Raw genomic sequence first — 18,371 nt, 5'->3', positions numbered from 1 at the left:
AAACGTTCGGTTACCTGAGAGTCTTGGAGTTGGGAGGTAAGGCTGGCCACGTCTTTGCTCAGTTTGATGTTCTTTCCTTCTGCTTCATTCAGTAGGTTTGTCACACTCTCCAGTTCAATCTGTACAGGAATAAAAATTATGTGTTTGTTACTTTTTCAAGCGTAGTTTTGTGGCATTCTTTTTTTTAATGATTCACATTTTTTTCCAGTTGTTAAATAATTAGTGAAAGTGATTTACAGTGATCTTGGAGCAGCGCTCTGTCAGCTCAGCCTTCTGCTTCTCGCTGTCGTTGAAGCGGGACTGAAGATCCGTCACCTGACCTTCTAGCTTCTTCCTCTTGTTCTCCCCATCTTGCTTGGCCTGGGTCAGTGAGCGTACCTCCATAGTTAGCTCTGACGTTTCCTTCTCCAGAGCTTGTTTTGCTTTCTCCAGGTTTGACTTGACCTGAGCAGAGGAAAATAAAGAGAATCCTCAATACGAAATTAAAGAAATAAAAAGCTAATGACAGCTGGGTATTAAGAATGATTCATAAAATAGTGGCCTTACTCGTTTTGACTGTTCCAGCTGCTCACTGAGCTCCTCAACAGCCTGAGTGTGTTTCTGTCTCATCTCATGTATTTGAGCCTCGTGGGTCCGGTTCTCCTCCTCAATGGCTCTCTTCAGCTGGGTCACTTCATGCTCACGTTTGGCTCTGTAGGCAGATACATGGATAATGCAGGTATTTTTTTAAGCATGCACATTTTGTTTTTTGGTTATGTTTTGTTAGTCATCTTTTTCTTCTCTAAGATAGCTTCATCATCTAAAAGGTGAATGTATATACACTTTATAAATTCCTCTGAATACATATTTGTGTAACCTTAGTTCCTGCTGTGTGGCAGTGGTGTCCAGAGTGTCCTCTAGCTCAGACTTGAGGGCCTCCAGCTCCTCCCCAAGGTCCCGTTTGATCTTCTCGGCCTTGTTCCTGGCAGCCCGCTCAGAGTCTAGGTCCTCCTGCAGGTCGGAGATGTGTCCTTCCAGCTCTCTGATCTTCTTCAGAGCATTGTTTTTCTGGGCAGACTCATCTTCCAACCTGTGAGAATCAAGAGTATATTAAACTATTAAAACTGATAGAACTTAGTGTTGTTTTGAAGAAATAAATACACCAGTCTGACACTACCTGGCTAAGGCGTTCTGTAACTCCTCCTCCTTCTTTGCAAGCTGAGCTTTGAGGTCAGCGATCTGGGCCTGCAGGTCAGCGATCTGTTCCTGTAGGTCATTTGACTCCGCCTCCAGTTTGCGCTTAGCTTTATCCAGCTCCTGACGGGTCTTCTCCTCTTTCTTCAAGCGGACTAGTGCGAGAGAGATACCACTCAATGATGTGTATGAGAAATGGGATATGAGTACCGTTACAAATGCATACAAGGTGACTACCTTCTAATTCAGAGATCATGGATTCGTGTTTATTTTTGAGCTTAGTGAGATTCTTAGATTTTTCTTCTTCCTCTGCCAGGTTAGCACTGAAGTCTGCAACTCTCTCCTCTAGCAACTTTCGCTCCTACAAAAACATCACAAAGCCGGTGATGTATTTAGTTTCCCAAGTGACTTACTTTGAAAAATGCTGATTTCCAGTACTTACCTTCAGCAGCTTGTTGTTCTGGTCCTCCATTACCAGAATATCATCCTCCAGCTTTTTGATCTTTCCCTCGCAGGTAACCTTCTCGAGCTGCAGTTTTTGACGAGCGTCTTCCTCCTCTTCCAAATGTTCCTCCAACTCCTGCATGAAAAGACTGAACCCTCAGTTTCTCCAGCAGCTTTATCACACTGTGAAAGCACAGCTACCCGAGCAATAACAACTCCAACTGAACAACAGTGCGAAACAGACATGTTGACCTGCATCTGCTGCTGCATCTTCTTCTTTTCCACTAACAGCCCCTGAGAACGCTCCTCCTCTTCATCGAGCCTCGCCTCCATCTCATGGAGGATTTCCTCCAACTCCTGCTTCTTCGCCGCCAGACGGACCCTCATCTCCTCAGCCTCAGCATACAACTCTGTCTCTGCCTGAAGCTGCTCCTGCAGTGCGTTTCTCTCCTCCACAATCTGACAGACAGGCAGAATCAGCAGACTCTCCATAACTGGAAACTTTATCGAATCAACGCTGAACGGATTCATTAAAAGAAAGCAAAACAAGGTTTGTGTCATTGATGCGCATTTAATCCCTTACCTGTGTATGTTTCAAGGTGATTTCTTTTAGCTCTGACTCAAACTTTGTGGCAACTTCTTTGGCTTTCTGTAGCTCCTCTTCCTTGAGACCCATCTCCTCTTCCTGTCGGGTCACTTGCAACAGAGGCTTAACCTGTTGTTCAGAAGGAAAAGGCAGAATTTGTCATTTCAAAATAATTTTGTAGTATCTGGAAAGTTTCTTTCTCAAAAAACACACAGATGTACTATGGTTTTGTTGCATTTATATGCTTCTAGAGACTGATTAGCTGACCTTTGTGAAAAGCCTCCACCACTGCCAGTTCCTTAGTTTGAGGTAGGCAGCACAGTTCCTCTGGATCACTTTCATAGCTGTCAGCTGCTGCTGTCGCTTGGCGAATGCCCTTCAAAAAAAAAATACATAGTGCAACATGCAAAGTTTTATTTACGGTGATAACAGCAACAAATAAACTGCTTTAAAGGGGGGGCTTCAATTTTCATACTTTCTGGCCAGGAAGCCTCTAGCTTGGGCCTGGAAAGCAATGATGATCACAGTGATCTTCAAATCTCTCTCCTCCTCTAGTTGAGCAAGCACTCCCGTGCGGAAGAAGATTTTACTCTGTCCGATTCTGTACAGGTTGGGGTCCAAGTCCAGATGCTTGATCTACAGAGACAGGAGATCAGTAAATGATGTGATATATTAAGTTGTCACACAGGATAATTCTACCTTGGTGTGTGTCAATGTTATTGAACATGGATGACAATTTTGAAGTTGTGAACTAACCATGAGGCAGCAGGCTTGTTTTCCGTCCATGAAACCTTTGGGAATAGCGTTAGCAGCCAAGATCTCATAACTGCAAGAAGCCAGAGAGATGTTACACTTAATATGGTGAGAAATTTTGACTGAAATAGTATAGTAGTAGCTAGACCGACCGCTGGCGGAACTCCTGGAAAACGATTCGGTTGGGGAAGCCTTGTCGACAGATCCTGATTCCTTCCAGCACACCGTTACACCTGAGCTGCTCCAAGACCAGGTTAGCATCCAGCTTCCCTGCCTGAGTAGAGCAGGATTGCAGTTTTATTACATAAAGTTTTCAAAAACTAAATACATACAGTATAACTCGCTTATGCTGACCGGTTAGTAATAAATTCATTTTGTCTATGTTATGTGTGTGTGTTTTTTTTCATGACTTTAGAAATACGGCCACATATGGAGTGAGATCAATTGCTAATTTATATGATGATGAAAAAGCTCTCCTCTCAATATGCATCTATAGTCATGTGAAAAAAAAAGTTCTTATAGGGTTTTACACCATCCTGTGAAATACTAAGTACACATTTAAGGTATAGGAAATTAAGAGGATAGATAGCAGCCAAGAGCTGATAATCACACACACTTGATTAATTGATCATTAACCACCAGCAACCACCTCTAAAATTATGTTTTATTATTGCTAGTCTAGTAGTTTTGCTGCTAATTGTCTTTACCCTCTTCTCATGGTTCGGGATGATACATCTGACGAAGTTGGGTTGGGTGTTGTGCAGCGTGGTCATGAGTTTTGCCAAAGACTCCTTGTAGAGCTGCCCCACTGTGCGGAACATTCCCTTCTTGGTCTTTGAGGCGCTCGGGCCGGAGGTGTCTGACATCTTAGCTAATGTGTCAAGGCCGACGACTCTGTCCGCTGAAAAACACAAAACAGTGTGTAAAATCAGCTTGTCTTTGCTTTAATGCCTATTTCAGTTTTAAGAATCTAATTGCATATCTTTTGTGGGACAAACATATTGATAAAAGCAGGTAAAATGTGTGTGTTGCTTTCGGGTAATTTGTTTCATTGTGTACACGTCAGATTTGCTTTAATGTTCTTAAGGTAAAATAAATCTGAGTTGTCCCATCTAAAAATCAATATGAAAGAATCAAGGTGATATCTTTAGTTGTGGCTCCAAAATAGTTCAACAATCACTAAGGTTTCTTTTTTCCCTTTTATTTAACCGGGAAGTGAACTTCCTAGATAAATAGTCTCTTTTCTGAGTGCCTCTCAGGGCAAGCTAGGAAGCCCTAACCTAGAAGTTTCTCCAAAGACAAAGGCAAAATGTGCAGAAAAACATTTCTAGGATTTCAGTAAAGAAGAAAATCTAGTTTAGTTGTCGCAGCAGAAGCTTCTGCTGTTTTTATGCCTTATCACTGAGGAGAGTTTGGTCCTTGTCTCAGAGTGGCTTACAATAAACTTATGAGACGGAATAAAATCATATGCATCTCACCATCTTTCCAGAGGTCTTGGACAAACTGGTTAGAAGAATTGGAGAGCAGTGCTGTAACGTTGTCATTTAGAGGGTCCATGTTCTTTGTCAGCCAGGCTGTGGCGTTATAGTCTACCTAAAACAGCAAGACGACAAAGTTATGTGAGCTTTCATGAGAATGCAAGATGATTGTCTTCAAATTAAGATAAACATTATGAAGACAGAACATTTTTCCCTTCTCCTAACTGCCATCATTCTCACCTTCCCAGCATAATGAAGAATGGAGAACTCTGTTTTGTCTTTAAGCTGTTTAGGTTTGGCAAATTTCATGTGGTTGCCCTGTGTGTTTAAAAGTTTCTCCACAAAGGAGATATCTGTGGCTTTGGGGAACCAGCACTCTTCATCCAGCAGGGCCAGGATGCCTGGAGGGTTGTTCTGCAGAGAATATTTATGTGATTAAGAGGCTGTGTAAGATTTAACTGATGCTGTTATTTATTATTAACACTTACTGGCCTCTCAATGAGCTCGATGCAGGGCTGGAGGTCAAGGCCAAAGTCAATGAAGTTCCACTCGATGCCTTCTCTCTGGTACTCCTCCTGCTCCAGGATGAACATGGTGTGGTTGAAAAGCTGCTGTAGCTTCTCATTGGTGTAGTTGATGCACAGCTGCTCAAAGGAGTTATCCTGCAATAGCCAGAACACAAAGATGAAGACATGCATATCACATCCACTATCTTTCCAAGCGCTCTGCACCGTAAAAAAAAAAAATCCTAAAAAAACAGTAATATTCTGGCAGCTGGGGCGCCAAAATAATACCAGAAAATAACTTTCTCATGAAAATACGGTTATTTCCAGTAATGACAATACAGTTTGTTGTCCTAATTTTACATGGGACTTTGCCTTTTTCATTTGTGAATGTATTTTAATAATCTAAATATGCATATATACAGACAAATACATTTAAAAAACAAGAAAATTATGTTTTATTACATTTACAGTGATTTTACATTAATTTACATTTGAAATGTAAAATCACAGTCTATTTATGTAAATTTAATGATATTCTAGAAGAACAGTACAAAACTGGAAAATACACAGTAAAATTCTTTTATATTACAATTTTTTTTACAGTGTGTGATGATCTATACCTCAAAGATCTCAAAACCGGCAATGTCAAGGATTCCCAGGAAGGAGGCTCCTTGGCGTTTAGTCTTATCCAGGGCTTTGTTAACCCGGCCCAGGATCCAGCGGAACAGTCGCTCAAAGACAGCTTTGGCCAACGCTTCTATAGCAAAGTCAGCCTAACAGACACAGACACACAGAAGAACACAGACCAGACTGTGATTAACACACAGTTATTCCTGTGTTTTTAAACAGTTTCCTCCTTGCAGTACCTGCTCTTTGGTCTGTGCCTTCTGCACCACCTCCCTGCCCACTTTGATGCGAGGGGTGAGGATGGCTCGTGTAAAGTCTGTCACATTGATGCCCTGCAGGTGACACACCTTCTGCGCAGCTACAAAGACAGAAATTTTGTCATATTGGACACAATATTATTTCACCCAGGTGTTCTTGCTGCTATAGATAATACATTTTTAAAGTTACAGCTGGCTTTGTAAAAGTCAATAACCCCTAGTGGGATTTCTAATGGCAGGAAGAAGTTGTGTCTAACCAGTGTTGTCTGGCATGGTTGCCTGCTCCTGGTTCCTCTCTTTCTTGAATTCAATGTTTCCCAGCTGCATCACTGTGGAGCACACCTTCAGGATATCTGGAACAAGGAAATCAAGTGGTTGACTTCACGGGGAAACACTAATAATAATGTTCTTCTTGTTTGCTGGAACATTTCCCCAAAATCAGCTTGTTTTCTGATTTAAATGTAAATGAATGTTGCCTCTTCAATGCAAATTCACAACAACAGTCCAGATTCAGAAGGTAAAGACCCGACAGTATTAGAGCGATGCTAATGCTATGCTTATTACTACGCTGATACCAATTCTGTCCTCTTCTGTGATGCCCATGATATTCATGGCCTCCATGGTTTCCTCATACATCTCATCGTCTTGCTGGCCAGGGAGCTGGACGTGGCCTGCGCTGAGGAAGCGGTAATTACTGAAGGGCTCCAGAAGTAGCTCCTCTGAAAATAAAGAAAAACAGCGACTTATCATCATCATCGTTCTGTGGTCAGTAATCTGTGAATCAGTGAGGCTTAACTTTTTATGAAGATTTTGCTCTCGTGAGAAAATAGCACGAGTGGTCATAAATAACATGCAGGAACGCTTTACTCAGCTTTATTTTGATTATTGTGGTTAAACATCAGTTGGAAGAAAATCTTCTTTGAGAGTTTGAGAAAATTCTTTTCCTCCATGACCTTAAAAAAACATTTTCATAATCCAGCTGGATAAATTGTGACATGCATGACAGTCAACGAAGACCAGAAGTGACTTCCTTTTCCCCTTCCTCCAGTTCCAGATGAGACTTCCACATGACGGTGATATGTACAACACACTGTCAAAGAAGCCCTGCTAACTGCTGCAGCATCAAAGAAGCCCTGCTAACAGCTGAGCAGCAGCATCAAAGAAATCACACACATATTTTGGGTTTATAATCATCTTACCGCGCAGTTTGTCCTTGGCACCAGCAATCATGTAGTAGAAGATGTGAAAAGCTCTTTCTGTCTTTGCCTGTCTGATACAGCGAGACTTCTCCAGCAGATCTGAGAGCAACTGTTAAAGAATAAAAATCTCATTTGTGAGTAGGGGCAATTTAGTTTAGCCTTAAATGATAATTCTTGTTTTAACTAAATAGGAAGAATATAATTAATGCCTTGTGTTTTTTTTTACAAGCCAGTCAAGTTTCAGTTTCTAATGATCTAATAATCTATCTCTCTCCAAAATGTCATCGAATGAGTGCCACCTATTCAGTATCTAGCCAAATGTGAAATATTTTCACAAGCCCTGATTTTATTCCTAAGTTATATGACAGAAAAATGTCCAGAAGAGTATGACATTATGTTTAAAAATAAACTGTCATCAGATATTAGTGTTAATTTTTGCAGTAATCAGTGTATGAATTCTTGATTTAAAGCCAAACATTTATTTTCTGAGGTTATTGTGACTTTAAACAATCTAAACAGTTCATCCAAGTGATTAATAAGTAATTGTAATAATTGTAATAGTAATAAGTAATTAAGTAATTAGCAACAAAGCTAGCAGTCATTGTTTTAAAAATCTCATAGATGATGCAAGTTTGAATTATATACCTAAAAAAACGCCTTTTATAGGAAAAAGATGATTTATAATGGCCCGAAATAAACTGTTATTCAAAAGCTGTCAGCAGATAAACTTTGCAATAACTTATTTGAAATCAAAAAGCAGCACACAGCATTTAACTTTTGGTGCAGATGAAAGGCAACACAAAAAGTCTTCTCACTGTAAAAATAATATGTCTAAGATTAAAAAGTAAAAAGGATACAAGTCTCAATGTTGGCTCCAACAATGTAGCCGGTCACGTCAAAGTTGATGCGGATGAATTTTCCCTGTGAGAGAGATAAATGAGAAGTGAGATCACGATACGTGCAAAAAATATAACTAAGAAAACATCTAAACAATGCGTTCTATAACTTCACAAAACTCACAAATCTTGAGGAGTTGTCATTTTTGATGGTCTTAGCATTTCCAAAGGCCTCCAGGATAGGATTGGCCTGCAGGAGTTGCTTCTCCAGCTCCCCCTAGTGATGACAGCAACACAGAAAAATGTGACTAAGAAGGACTGATTCGCTGCTTGTGATGCAGTGGAGTTGGAGTTTGGTGGGGATGAAGTAGTATAGGGTCAGTATTGATAGGTTAGCGTAGGTCTACCAGAATATCATCAGTGACAAGGGAAAAAAGGCAGAAAACAAGACGAAGGGCGCGGGTCCTCACTAAGCAATGAATATTTGGACAAGTACATTTATATCAAGTTACAAAAGGTTAATATAATAATTTCACTGTAGTCTTCTTTGATTTTCTGATGAATACTGGATGGATTACATAACACAGACATGACCAAAACACTCCTCCATCAGTTCTGAGAAACTGTTAAAATCCAGAGAAGCTGTTGTTGATGACGAAGATCAGAGGCTGAGATGGATGAGGTGGGTTATGTTGGGTCACAGGCTTCCAAATACCAGCTGAAAAGCTGTGAAAATATTCCAACAAAGTTTTTTTTATTCAGTGCGTTGGCAAATCAAAATGATTCTGATTCAGAAACATCCTACTGGAGATGCGATTTGCTTCCAGCGTGACTGCAGAGACTGTAGATGCAGGTGGAGCTGGGCGATAGTCAGTAAATGAGGCAGACACCCCGTCACTCTGCATTGAGTTAATCCACCTGATCAAAGTGGTCTGTCCTAGTCTGTATCCAGGTCGGGCGCTGTAGACCTCTACCTAACCTCTCTTGCTTAAAAACACCTCCCTTAGCAACACTGTAAGTGAGCTAAAGCTAGGAAGAAGAGAAAGGAGCACGACTTGTAGCACAAAGATAATGAAGACAAACGATAGCCATGTGAAGCTGTTTGCCAACTTGTGTGAATTCGTTAAGCTCAGTTTCAAAATATGTGGTTTACAGATGTTTTTACTAATGCTGATATATATTTTTCCATATATTAGAGGACTGTTTTTGGAACTCACTGACAAATATGGAGGTCAGCCACAGCTGTAATTAAAAATAGAAATAATGATAATAAGTAAAAGACGTAGCCAATACTGACTGAATGTGAATTGAAGTAATATTCCCGGTTTTCACATTATTTCACTTCATACTGTATTTTTATGTGAAATTTGGCAAAACTAGTGATATTTTGACAGATATTTTAAGCTTGCTTTAGCAAACCAAACAGACATATAGACATTTCAAAGGAACATGGGAAAATTTAAAAAAGAGAACTAAAATAATTTTGGAATTTGCCTCTTAGAAAAATGCTTTAATTTGGGAAAAGTTGTGTCCTCAATTAAAAGCCAAGTATTTATATTATATGTAAGAAAAAAACAGGAGGATACAGACCCGCTGATGAGATGCAGTTCAGAGGTGGCAAAGCAGAGAAGAAGGTCCTGTTTATTTAAGTCTCTGAAGGAAAAATGAGAAAATAGAAAAGGAAAAAAGATGCAAAGCAAGACAGCATGAAAGAGAAAGTTATAGCTGGTGGGAAAGACTGATCCTTGAGACATAGTTTAAATACAAATATCTAAGAGTACAGATTAGGAGAAACTGCTAAAAAAGTGCTTGAGAATGAGCGGAAGTAAGAGAAAGCAGAAAAAAAAGAGTTTAATCCAATGCTATTTCTGCACAGGCAGTCCATGGGAGCCTCAAGGTCCTATAGAGGACAGTGTCCAGAGATAATTATTCCTCTGGGAGCAAAGACCTTCTGAGTGAGCAGGGTCAGAGCCAAAGGGAAGCGTTGCTTTGACTGACTTTTTCCAATTATTACCCGAGCACCAGAACAGCAACATCAACTTGTGAGGTTTGAGCTGAAGTACCGTTAAAATAATTTATTTATTTTTTGTGAAAGCTTCAAGTTTGTTGCTGATTTTAGTGAAGTCACAATGTTTAAAAGTCAACAGAGTTTCCCAAACTGAGTTTTAAAAACTCCACAAAGTAAAAGTTACAGGACAGCCTCACGGCCCACGTCAGGCCCACTGGCAGTCGGATGAGGAAGTAAGGGAGGGAAGGAAGGAAGGAAGGGGGCGACTGGTGTTTGATAGGTAAAAACAGGGCATGCTCACACTGTGATCTGTGAGAGACCCTTTCACTGTCGGGGAGGCTTGCATATAATCTCCACTGGCAGTGAAAGGGTGTCTAAAGAAGATGGAGGTCAAAAAACTGAACGTAATGAACCGCTTGAGGAGAAGGCAAAACTGGATATCTGCCACTGAACAACACAAGGTTTGAAATGTGACTGAGATTCAGTAATCTGATGATCATGCAGCCTTAATAAACTTTGTTTGATGATGAATATTAGGGTAAACACCATCTAACAGAAGGAAAGTAACATTTGGCATCTGTACTTTTGGTGTAAGCAAAATCAGTAGAAAAACAGGTATTTCGGGGGCAACAGTGACACTATCAATCTTCATGCACTTTTCTAACCTAAAGAAGGAACACACACATGAAAACCACACAGAAAAACACACTCCGGGCATTCCCCTTTACTCACGTAAGCCAACTGTGATCCTGCATGTTGCTATTTGGAGGAAATGGTAATATACAGGATTAAACTGGGTAGTTTCCTATGTCATTAAGAGTGAGGGAACTGGCTGACAGATCCTAACTATCATGGTTTCTTTACACAGATACTTACAGCACTGCTGTCTTTCTTGCCTTTGTGCGAGGAGGCCACAACAGCCAAATACTGGATGACTTTCTTGGTGTTTTCTGTCTTCCCAGCACCAGACTCTCCACTAGGGAGGAAAAAGTTACAGTGGGATTGAAAAAGAAATAGAGAAGGAGAGAGGACAATGAAGATAAGCAATACTGACAGGTTTCTGTTCACACTTCAGTAACCCAGTTTAATTGAATGGAAATCATGTGCTGCAGAGATAACTGTGCCTGACACAAAGCATAATGTTATTGTTCAGACTGTATACTACACACAGGTCCTGTGATAATCTACACAGTTTCAGGGAAAAGGTTATTTTAAAAGGGATTTATTACCCTTTTTCTTATTTGTGCATACTGATGCTACTCACCTGTTGTTCATAAGGGAAGAAAGTTGTCTGAGACCGATTATAAGATTTCCAAATTTAACTCATTCAGAGTTACTCTAGTTAAGTCTAACAAGGTCGTCTACCGATCGGAAGGTTGGGGGTTCGAACTCTGACTCCCCCTAGTCTGCATGTCAAATATCCTTGGGCAAGATATTAGCCCTAAGTTGTTCTCCGATGAATCCATTGGAGTATGAATGTGTGTGAATGCTAGTTAGAAAGCATTGAAAAACATAGAAGACAGTGCTTGTGTGAATGGGTGAATGCGGCATGTTGTACAAAGTGCTTTGAGTACTCTGGGAGACTAGAAAGGCACTATATAAGAATCGGTTTTAAGATGCACCCGAAGAGACAGGAGGGAGTATTTCATGCAACCATTCCACTAGAGCCGAGCTAGCTCTTAGAATGTGACCCGATACTTCATGTTAATATACTTCTTATATTCGTTTATATACCTGATAACTTGATGAAAGTTATATGACAACGACTCTTAGACTAGACAAAAATCTAAAACGTGCTACTGTATGCTTGAAAGGCATCTAATTACTTAAACATAAGCGAGACGATGCAATTTATTCCCCGAAAATGAACTTGGCTACTTCAAATAAAGTTGAATGATCCCAGAGCCATCAGCCACTAGCCAGAACACACAGACATGCTCGGTCATGGGTCCATAAAAGGCATCGGATGCTCACTGTGTTAGGGCCTGGCAGCATAAAGAGGAGTGTAATTACTCAGTCCTGCTCAGGTCTGCTAAGGATATATGACATCCAGGCTGCTATTGCAGGCAGCTGTTAGTGCAGAGCAAATTCTGTTGGGATTTTTTTCCTGATAGTTTATCAAGCTGTCTCATCCGGCTTATCCACAGTAAGCAGCACAGGTTTCACTTGCTGTTATAAGATTATTTGAAAGGGTATGAACGATTACAGAATGGATGGCCGCATTTCTAATATTTGGGAATTTAATTTCATAAAAACATCAATTTTTTCTACATTTTACAAGTGTACATGTGTCACTGAATATCAGGGAAGTAGTATCGTCTTTTAAAGAAGAGGTGGGCAATCATTTTTCCCAGGGGGGCCCCATGAGAAACTGGGACTGTGGACAAAAGTGATAAAATTAACACTGAGCAGAGTTCAGCATATTAATGTGATCTTCCACAGCAGTTCCAGTTTCTTGAGAACTTGAGGCCCCTTGAGAAAATGAATTGCACACCCTTTTTTATTAGATTGACAAATCAAAATTACAAGAACAGACAGGAAGGCTAAATATTTGGCGTTCCTCATTAAAAAATTTATAACTTTGAGCCCTAAGCTAGTCAGAAGTATAGTGAATATTCTTGTCCCATCAGTCTGTTTTTCATGAAAATATACTGAACAGCAGACAAAAGAAACTGGTGACCTTGTGAAGCTGAAATGCCAAAAATTTCTTAGCATCCCAACTATTTCCCATGGCACGTTTTTACTATTATATGGAGCAATCAGGGAAATACAATAAATAATACATTCATCAGGACTCAGCAACCAGAAGATACAGTAGGAATCATTTTAAGATATAATCAAACCCACAAATAAAAGTCCAGACTGGAGCCGTTTTAATTTTGTTATAATAGGTTTGAAACTGTTTTGGTATTTTGTATTAATAACACTGTAATTACTGTCTGTATCTTGATTTGCTTCACCTGCGTCCTGTTATCTATTCCTCTTTGTAGTATTTAGTTTGGATCTTCTTGTCTGCCATCCAACATTTCTCTAATGTTCAAGCCTATTCCTCAAGTTTAGTTCCCTTTTTTTGGTCATCCGGATCCACTTATTTAGTCTACCCTTAGTCTATTTTTGTTTGTTTGATTACTCTAACCTTCACTTTCAAAAGTCACGCTTTTGAATCCTCTTTTGCCTTCACCAGATTTCAGACATGGTAAAACGGTGCATGTCCATCCACAGAGGAAGTATATGAAATTTGTGACAGAAATGTCACTCTGTGTAATTTCCCAACTAATTAACAGCTTAAAATCACACACACAAGTCTCCAGTCACAACATTAAAAAGTGCTTTCACTAAAAATCATTAAAATGCAAGCGGCCCATAATAGATTGTTGTAAAAACAATACCACAAAGCATACAAAGCAATTAAACACAAGTGCATCCACCCACAAGGAAGAATGTCATAAATGAAATTCCACGCATCATTGCTGAAACATTTTTGCCTTTTATGGGTCCAAAGGCCTGATGGGGCTCAGAAATCTTAAAAAGTGCAAGGAGTTGATGTTCCAAGCTGATGGTGTTTCGGCTCTGCGTACAAAACTTTAAACAGTTTTAAATATGGCCTCATGTAAATTAACCTTCTTGTGTAGAAGGTTATTCTTGTGATTGTCTTTATTAAATTACATTTATGACTGAGATATACATGTATAAACAGCAAGATTATATTGTGCAACTAATTTAAAATGGTACATGACAAAACGTGAAGTCACTCCAGCACACAAAGAAAAACTAATTAACTCACTTTGTTTACTATAAATTAAAAGTACAGTTTAGTTCAGGCCAGTCCAAATATCAAGCTATCATTAAGAGACAAAATGAGGCCGTTTGTCCCTGGATGTCCAATTGCCCAGTCAAAGTTCTCAATAATTAGTTTAGAACAAATAAACAAACAAAATAGAGCCAAAACATTTGCAGAGCTAATCTGGTTCTCCCATCAGGATCCAGGGCATACTTCCTGAGTAAGGGTCTGAGAGGAGAGAGGGGCCTCTGGGAGCACCGTAAAAGCATTAAAGCACATCCAGTTTAGCTGTCTTTGAATACAAGATGACTCCATGGTAACAAAATCCGACAAACAAAATCATTTCTTTTTGGCACTAATGGTTGAAACGGTGCTGAGAGACCAAAAAGGTATTTCGTCTGTTTAGATCTATGTTTACACAAGCATTATGTAACTGTTCTTGCACACAAACAGATGTAGCATTCACTCCTGCTTTTATGTGATGTTTAAAATGTAAAAAAACAAACATGCAGAGATGGAACAGGTGAGCATGGAGGAGAGAGATTTTCACTTACGTGCAGAGAATGGACTGGTCTTCACGATCTGTAGAATCAAGAGAGAGTCAGTGTTAGATTATTTTTATTACAACTTATGTTGAATACTTTTAAACATAAAATTCATGATACAGCTAAATAAATTTGCAGTAACTGTAGAATACATTTGTAATTTTTATTGTGCATGATAGACATGAGGGACTTTTATTTTCTTTCTTTTCTTTCTACCACTTATATTCACCATGCAAAGTAGTCAAATGCACTACTGTGAAACCACATGTAATTCTCCAGCAATAAAGATCAATCTACTGTCAAACTTAAAACACCAGCTAGGCTTTGTGATTTACTCCCTTGTGCCAAAGAAAACATGTAACTCTTAAAAATACTTTGATTTTTACACATGAAAATGAACTCTGAATGCGCAAAAACAATGAGTCATTAGACTGTCTCCAAAAATACTCCAGGGAGATTACACGAAGACCATGTAAGGCTAAACTGTAACTGTATACTTCAGTACAAACCACCCCTGGGGGAGTATGGTGCACATTGCTGAAAGAGAGATAACTTTTCTGGGCATTTGTGATCAGAACAGAACAAATGGCATACTAGGCAGCCTCATAAACCTCTATGCAACTGTGCAACAAAAATGACCCAGGGTAGGGTGAATGACGGGAGACAATTCCTCATTCTGACACTGAAGAGTGTCATTTTCATTTTGATTATCATCCACATGTCCAGGACACAAATCTAATGACATGTCTAACTTTGTGAGGTTATTTACTGACACTTCACTCCATCTCTGTGGTGTCAAACGTCTCCCAAAGAGTTCCATAGACTATATAAAACATGGACATAGCGACCATGATGTCACCCACTGATTTGTGAAATTTCATCTCTGAAACTTTGAGCCACACAATTTCCAATTTCTTTTAAACCAGACATGAGGGCCTGTGAACATTTATATGGTCCCCCCTAAACATACCCTGCTTTAATGTCCTTCCTGATACTGCTGTATTCCATAAGACTTGAACTGAGTTCATGCACTCATCAGTACAGTCTTTACTGAGGTCAGAGTGTAAGTAGTTTTCTTATACTGGACATCATCTTTTTTCAACTAGAGGAGTCACTACCTTTCTACCTTTTAGAAAGAAATGTTTAAGGCACTTCCTCTCTTTTATATCTATTGTCCAATCTGACCCACTGCATAGAAAATTAAAATTGCAAGAGAGGAGGGCATCATTTTTGGAATTTTTTCCCCATTTATTGCACCAGGAAACATTGCACTGACAGAATGGATAACGTCACAAACCAAAGCACTAATTGTTTTCAATTTTATAGCCCCCATAGCCTGTAGCCTGAAGTAAGATAGCTAGCCTTGGAGACGTATCCAAAACATTTCTTTTTAGTGACAGTAGACTAACTGAAGGTGGAAAAGCTGTCTCACACGATATGATGATGTTTACTGTCTATTGATTTTAACAGATACTCTATATTTAATTGTCTAATGTTTAATGAACTTCTTTCTACTAAAGAAAGGAAAAATGTTGGTGGTACTACAACAACTTAACTTGTCTGGCACTTGAGATTAAACTGGGCTTAATGTGATCTTGTTCAACAGAAATTAGTCTAACCGCTCCTCTCTAACCCTGTTGCATCATTACATCAACCTTAGTCTCAACAAAACTCTTTGAAGGTGTTTCATAAATTGAGTTTTCACTTTGCCAAACTGTCCTCTCTTTAGAGGTGGAAAATTTAAAGCGGTCCCCAAGACACACACATACAAGTACACACACACACACGCACACACAAGATAAACCAGCAGCACACTCCTGCACAATTAGGGTGGAGCACTCATAATTTCGTCGAACAAGTACAGTGACAATAAAGGGCTATTCTATTCTATTCTGCACACACAGATACAGTGTCCAGCCTCCATTGAACTGTAAACTGGGGTGGATGCCTTTTCTCCATGTGAACTCCAGTTTGGCTGCTGTTCCACTGGATTCATTCCTTACATACAGACGAAATGTACCCTGTTCCCTCTCTGCACTTCCTAATTAAGGCAGAGTGCAAGACAGCAACACACATAGAGAGAGAGAGAGAGTAAGGTGGCCAGATTTGTGAATTCTTGTAACAAATCCAAAAACAACATGCACTCACATTAGTGAATGAGACTTAAAAAATCTGTGAACCTAATTAAGTCACGAGAATTAAATCTGATTATATGAGTCTCTGCACCAGTAAATATACTGTGAGCACGGAAGGACAGCATGTCAATCATCTGCTGCTGGGGACAGAAAACTCCCCACGGGAATTTACATTTTTATCTCCCGGACATCAAAGACCAAAGTACAATTTTGGAGGAATGGGATCTTGGCCAAGACTGAAGAAGGAATGTTTCAGAGCTTAGGAGACTTATCTGGATTTGCTTCAGTTATGCACCACTTCCAGTTTACATGTGAATTGTTCATACTACAGCACTCAGTGTAGAACATCCTGCTTCATTAGTCACAACTTCATGGGAAATCCTACCAAAGCATCAACAATAACAACTCCCTGGCAGTCATAGTTTTTCTTATATTATTTTGGTGTATAGAGAACCCTTGAGACATTGATATTGTAAAGGTTTAAATTATGAAAAAGACTACGCTTCAAGCAATCAGACCCTATGAATCAAAAGGAGACTTTAATGTAAATGGCCTGCATTTGTATAGCACTTTACTCAGTTCCTGCTTTACACTTTACACTACATTCAGTCATTCACCCATTCACACACAGGCAATGGCAAGCTACATTGTAGCCACAGCTGCCCTGGGGCACACTGACAAAGGCAAGGCTGCCGGACACTGGCGCCACCGGGCTCTCTGACCACCACCAGTAGGCAAACAAGGTTAGTATCTTGCCCAAGGATATTTGGCATGCAGCCAGGAGGCAGCCTGGGATCGAACCACCGACCTTCTGATTAGTGGCTAACCTGCTCTGCCACCTGAGCTACAGCTATGCTCGTTTCCAGTTCCTTTTTTATTCCACTACAGTAGCTTTACATTACAGCTCAAAATCACTCTTATTTATCTAAACCATGACCCTCATTAAAGTTGCCTTTAAGACAACCTTCCTCTGACTCGCTGCCCCTCTCAAACTGATACTTTTCCCCCAGCTTTAAAAATTAAACAGGACCTATCATACTGATTTCACACTCCATGAGCTATTCTTATTCCTGAACCACATGATTCACATTTCAAAATAACACTGGATCTTGTTGTCTCAAATCAAGCTGTTTAGCTGCCATCCCTTCCATTTAAACCAACTGTCCTCTGACTGCCCCTGCCTTATAAACAGAAAGTTTAAACATCAGGTAGGTGGGACTTTATGTGGTAACAGCCTGCGCTGTGTGTCTTAGATCATCATATTAAAGATATCCAGTCTCGCTGACATCATGCAGGTCTAAGAGCAGGACAAACGGCCTGAAACAGTGCTGAGAATAGTTCGAAGCCTGAACTCTGGGCTCACATGGATTACTTGAAATTTCATTTAACATAATCATCACCATTGTAACAGTAACAGTGATAGAAAATAAGCACGAGGAAAACGTATCATGAGTTCACTTAAACCCATATGAGACAGTCTCTTTCACCTTTGCACGAGACTTGAGACATTTTGTTATTTTTAAAGAATGAATATATTTTTGATTAATTGTTTCTTGTCTTTTCTATGCTTTTCTTTATATTTCTCTTTGTGGTTTTTTTTGTTCTTATTTTTCGCTGCCGACTTATCTTGATTTCTTTACTCAAGCACTTTAAGTCCCAGTTGTTAAAACGTGACAACTAAATGGGTGGTCCAAGCTTAAATATCTACTGTCACATATATGATAAGTCCGAAAAAAATGTTTAGTCTGAAATAAATGCAGCAAATCAAAACACATTTTTTTCTTCTGCACATACAGACACACAGACTGAACAGCATCTGCTATGTTCCAGCGTTCGTTCTCAGAGATGAACAGAAGATGTATAATCCAAACGCCACATAAACACCAATCCTCCCTTCTTCTTGTTTACTCTTGATGCTGTGTTTACAAACTATAGCTTATGAGGTATTTTCCTGTATCCTGGTTTGTTGTAACGTTAAATCACTCAGTGCGTACACCTTATTAGTAACAGAAAAGCATTAGAAAGCATTAAGTTGCTTTATCA

General features: G+C 39.6%; 1 protein-coding gene across 3 annotated transcripts in view; it reads right to left on the bottom strand.

Moving 5' to 3' along the window:
* Window positions 1–18,371, bottom strand: part of myh11a (myosin, heavy chain 11a, smooth muscle) — a 34,018-nt gene that overhangs the window by 6,055 nt on the left and 9,592 nt on the right. For 2 of the 3 annotated variants that reach the window (XM_004538925.6, XM_012918217.4), the window contains exons 4-30: window positions 14,203–14,230; window positions 10,744–10,843; window positions 10,600–10,626; window positions 8,044–8,136; window positions 7,881–7,944; window positions 7,024–7,122; window positions 6,400–6,543; window positions 6,082–6,177; window positions 5,807–5,925; window positions 5,561–5,713; window positions 4,923–5,096; window positions 4,675–4,848; window positions 4,435–4,549; window positions 3,664–3,857; window positions 3,109–3,230; window positions 2,960–3,029; window positions 2,679–2,839; window positions 2,471–2,579; window positions 2,201–2,332; window positions 1,870–2,076; window positions 1,616–1,753; window positions 1,411–1,534; window positions 1,157–1,328; window positions 857–1,069; window positions 547–691; window positions 238–444; window positions 15–119 (exon numbers count right to left, since the gene is read on the bottom strand). In XM_004538925.6, coding sequence (XP_004538982.1) covers window positions 15–119; window positions 238–444; window positions 547–691; window positions 857–1,069; window positions 1,157–1,328; window positions 1,411–1,534; window positions 1,616–1,753; window positions 1,870–2,076; window positions 2,201–2,332; window positions 2,471–2,579; window positions 2,679–2,839; window positions 2,960–3,029; window positions 3,109–3,230; window positions 3,664–3,857; window positions 4,435–4,549; window positions 4,675–4,848; window positions 4,923–5,096; window positions 5,561–5,713; window positions 5,807–5,925; window positions 6,082–6,177; window positions 6,400–6,543; window positions 7,024–7,122; window positions 7,881–7,944; window positions 8,044–8,136; window positions 10,600–10,626; window positions 10,744–10,843; window positions 14,203–14,230 — 3,485 coding nt within the window. The remainder of the gene's footprint in view (window positions 1–14; window positions 120–237; window positions 445–546; window positions 692–856; window positions 1,070–1,156; window positions 1,329–1,410; window positions 1,535–1,615; window positions 1,754–1,869; window positions 2,077–2,200; window positions 2,333–2,470; window positions 2,580–2,678; window positions 2,840–2,959; window positions 3,030–3,108; window positions 3,231–3,663; window positions 3,858–4,434; window positions 4,550–4,674; window positions 4,849–4,922; window positions 5,097–5,560; window positions 5,714–5,806; window positions 5,926–6,081; window positions 6,178–6,399; window positions 6,544–7,023; window positions 7,123–7,880; window positions 7,945–8,043; window positions 8,137–10,599; window positions 10,627–10,743; window positions 10,844–14,202; window positions 14,231–18,371) is intronic. The other variant, XM_004538926.6, reaches the window with a different exon arrangement.

This window comes from Maylandia zebra, linkage group LG6 (genome assembly GCF_041146795.1).
Source record: "Maylandia zebra isolate NMK-2024a linkage group LG6, Mzebra_GT3a, whole genome shotgun sequence".
NCBI lineage: Eukaryota > Metazoa > Chordata > Actinopteri > Cichliformes > Cichlidae > Maylandia > Maylandia zebra.
Note: the sequence above shows the minus strand (reverse complement) of the source record. Positions and strands in the feature narration are given on the sequence as shown.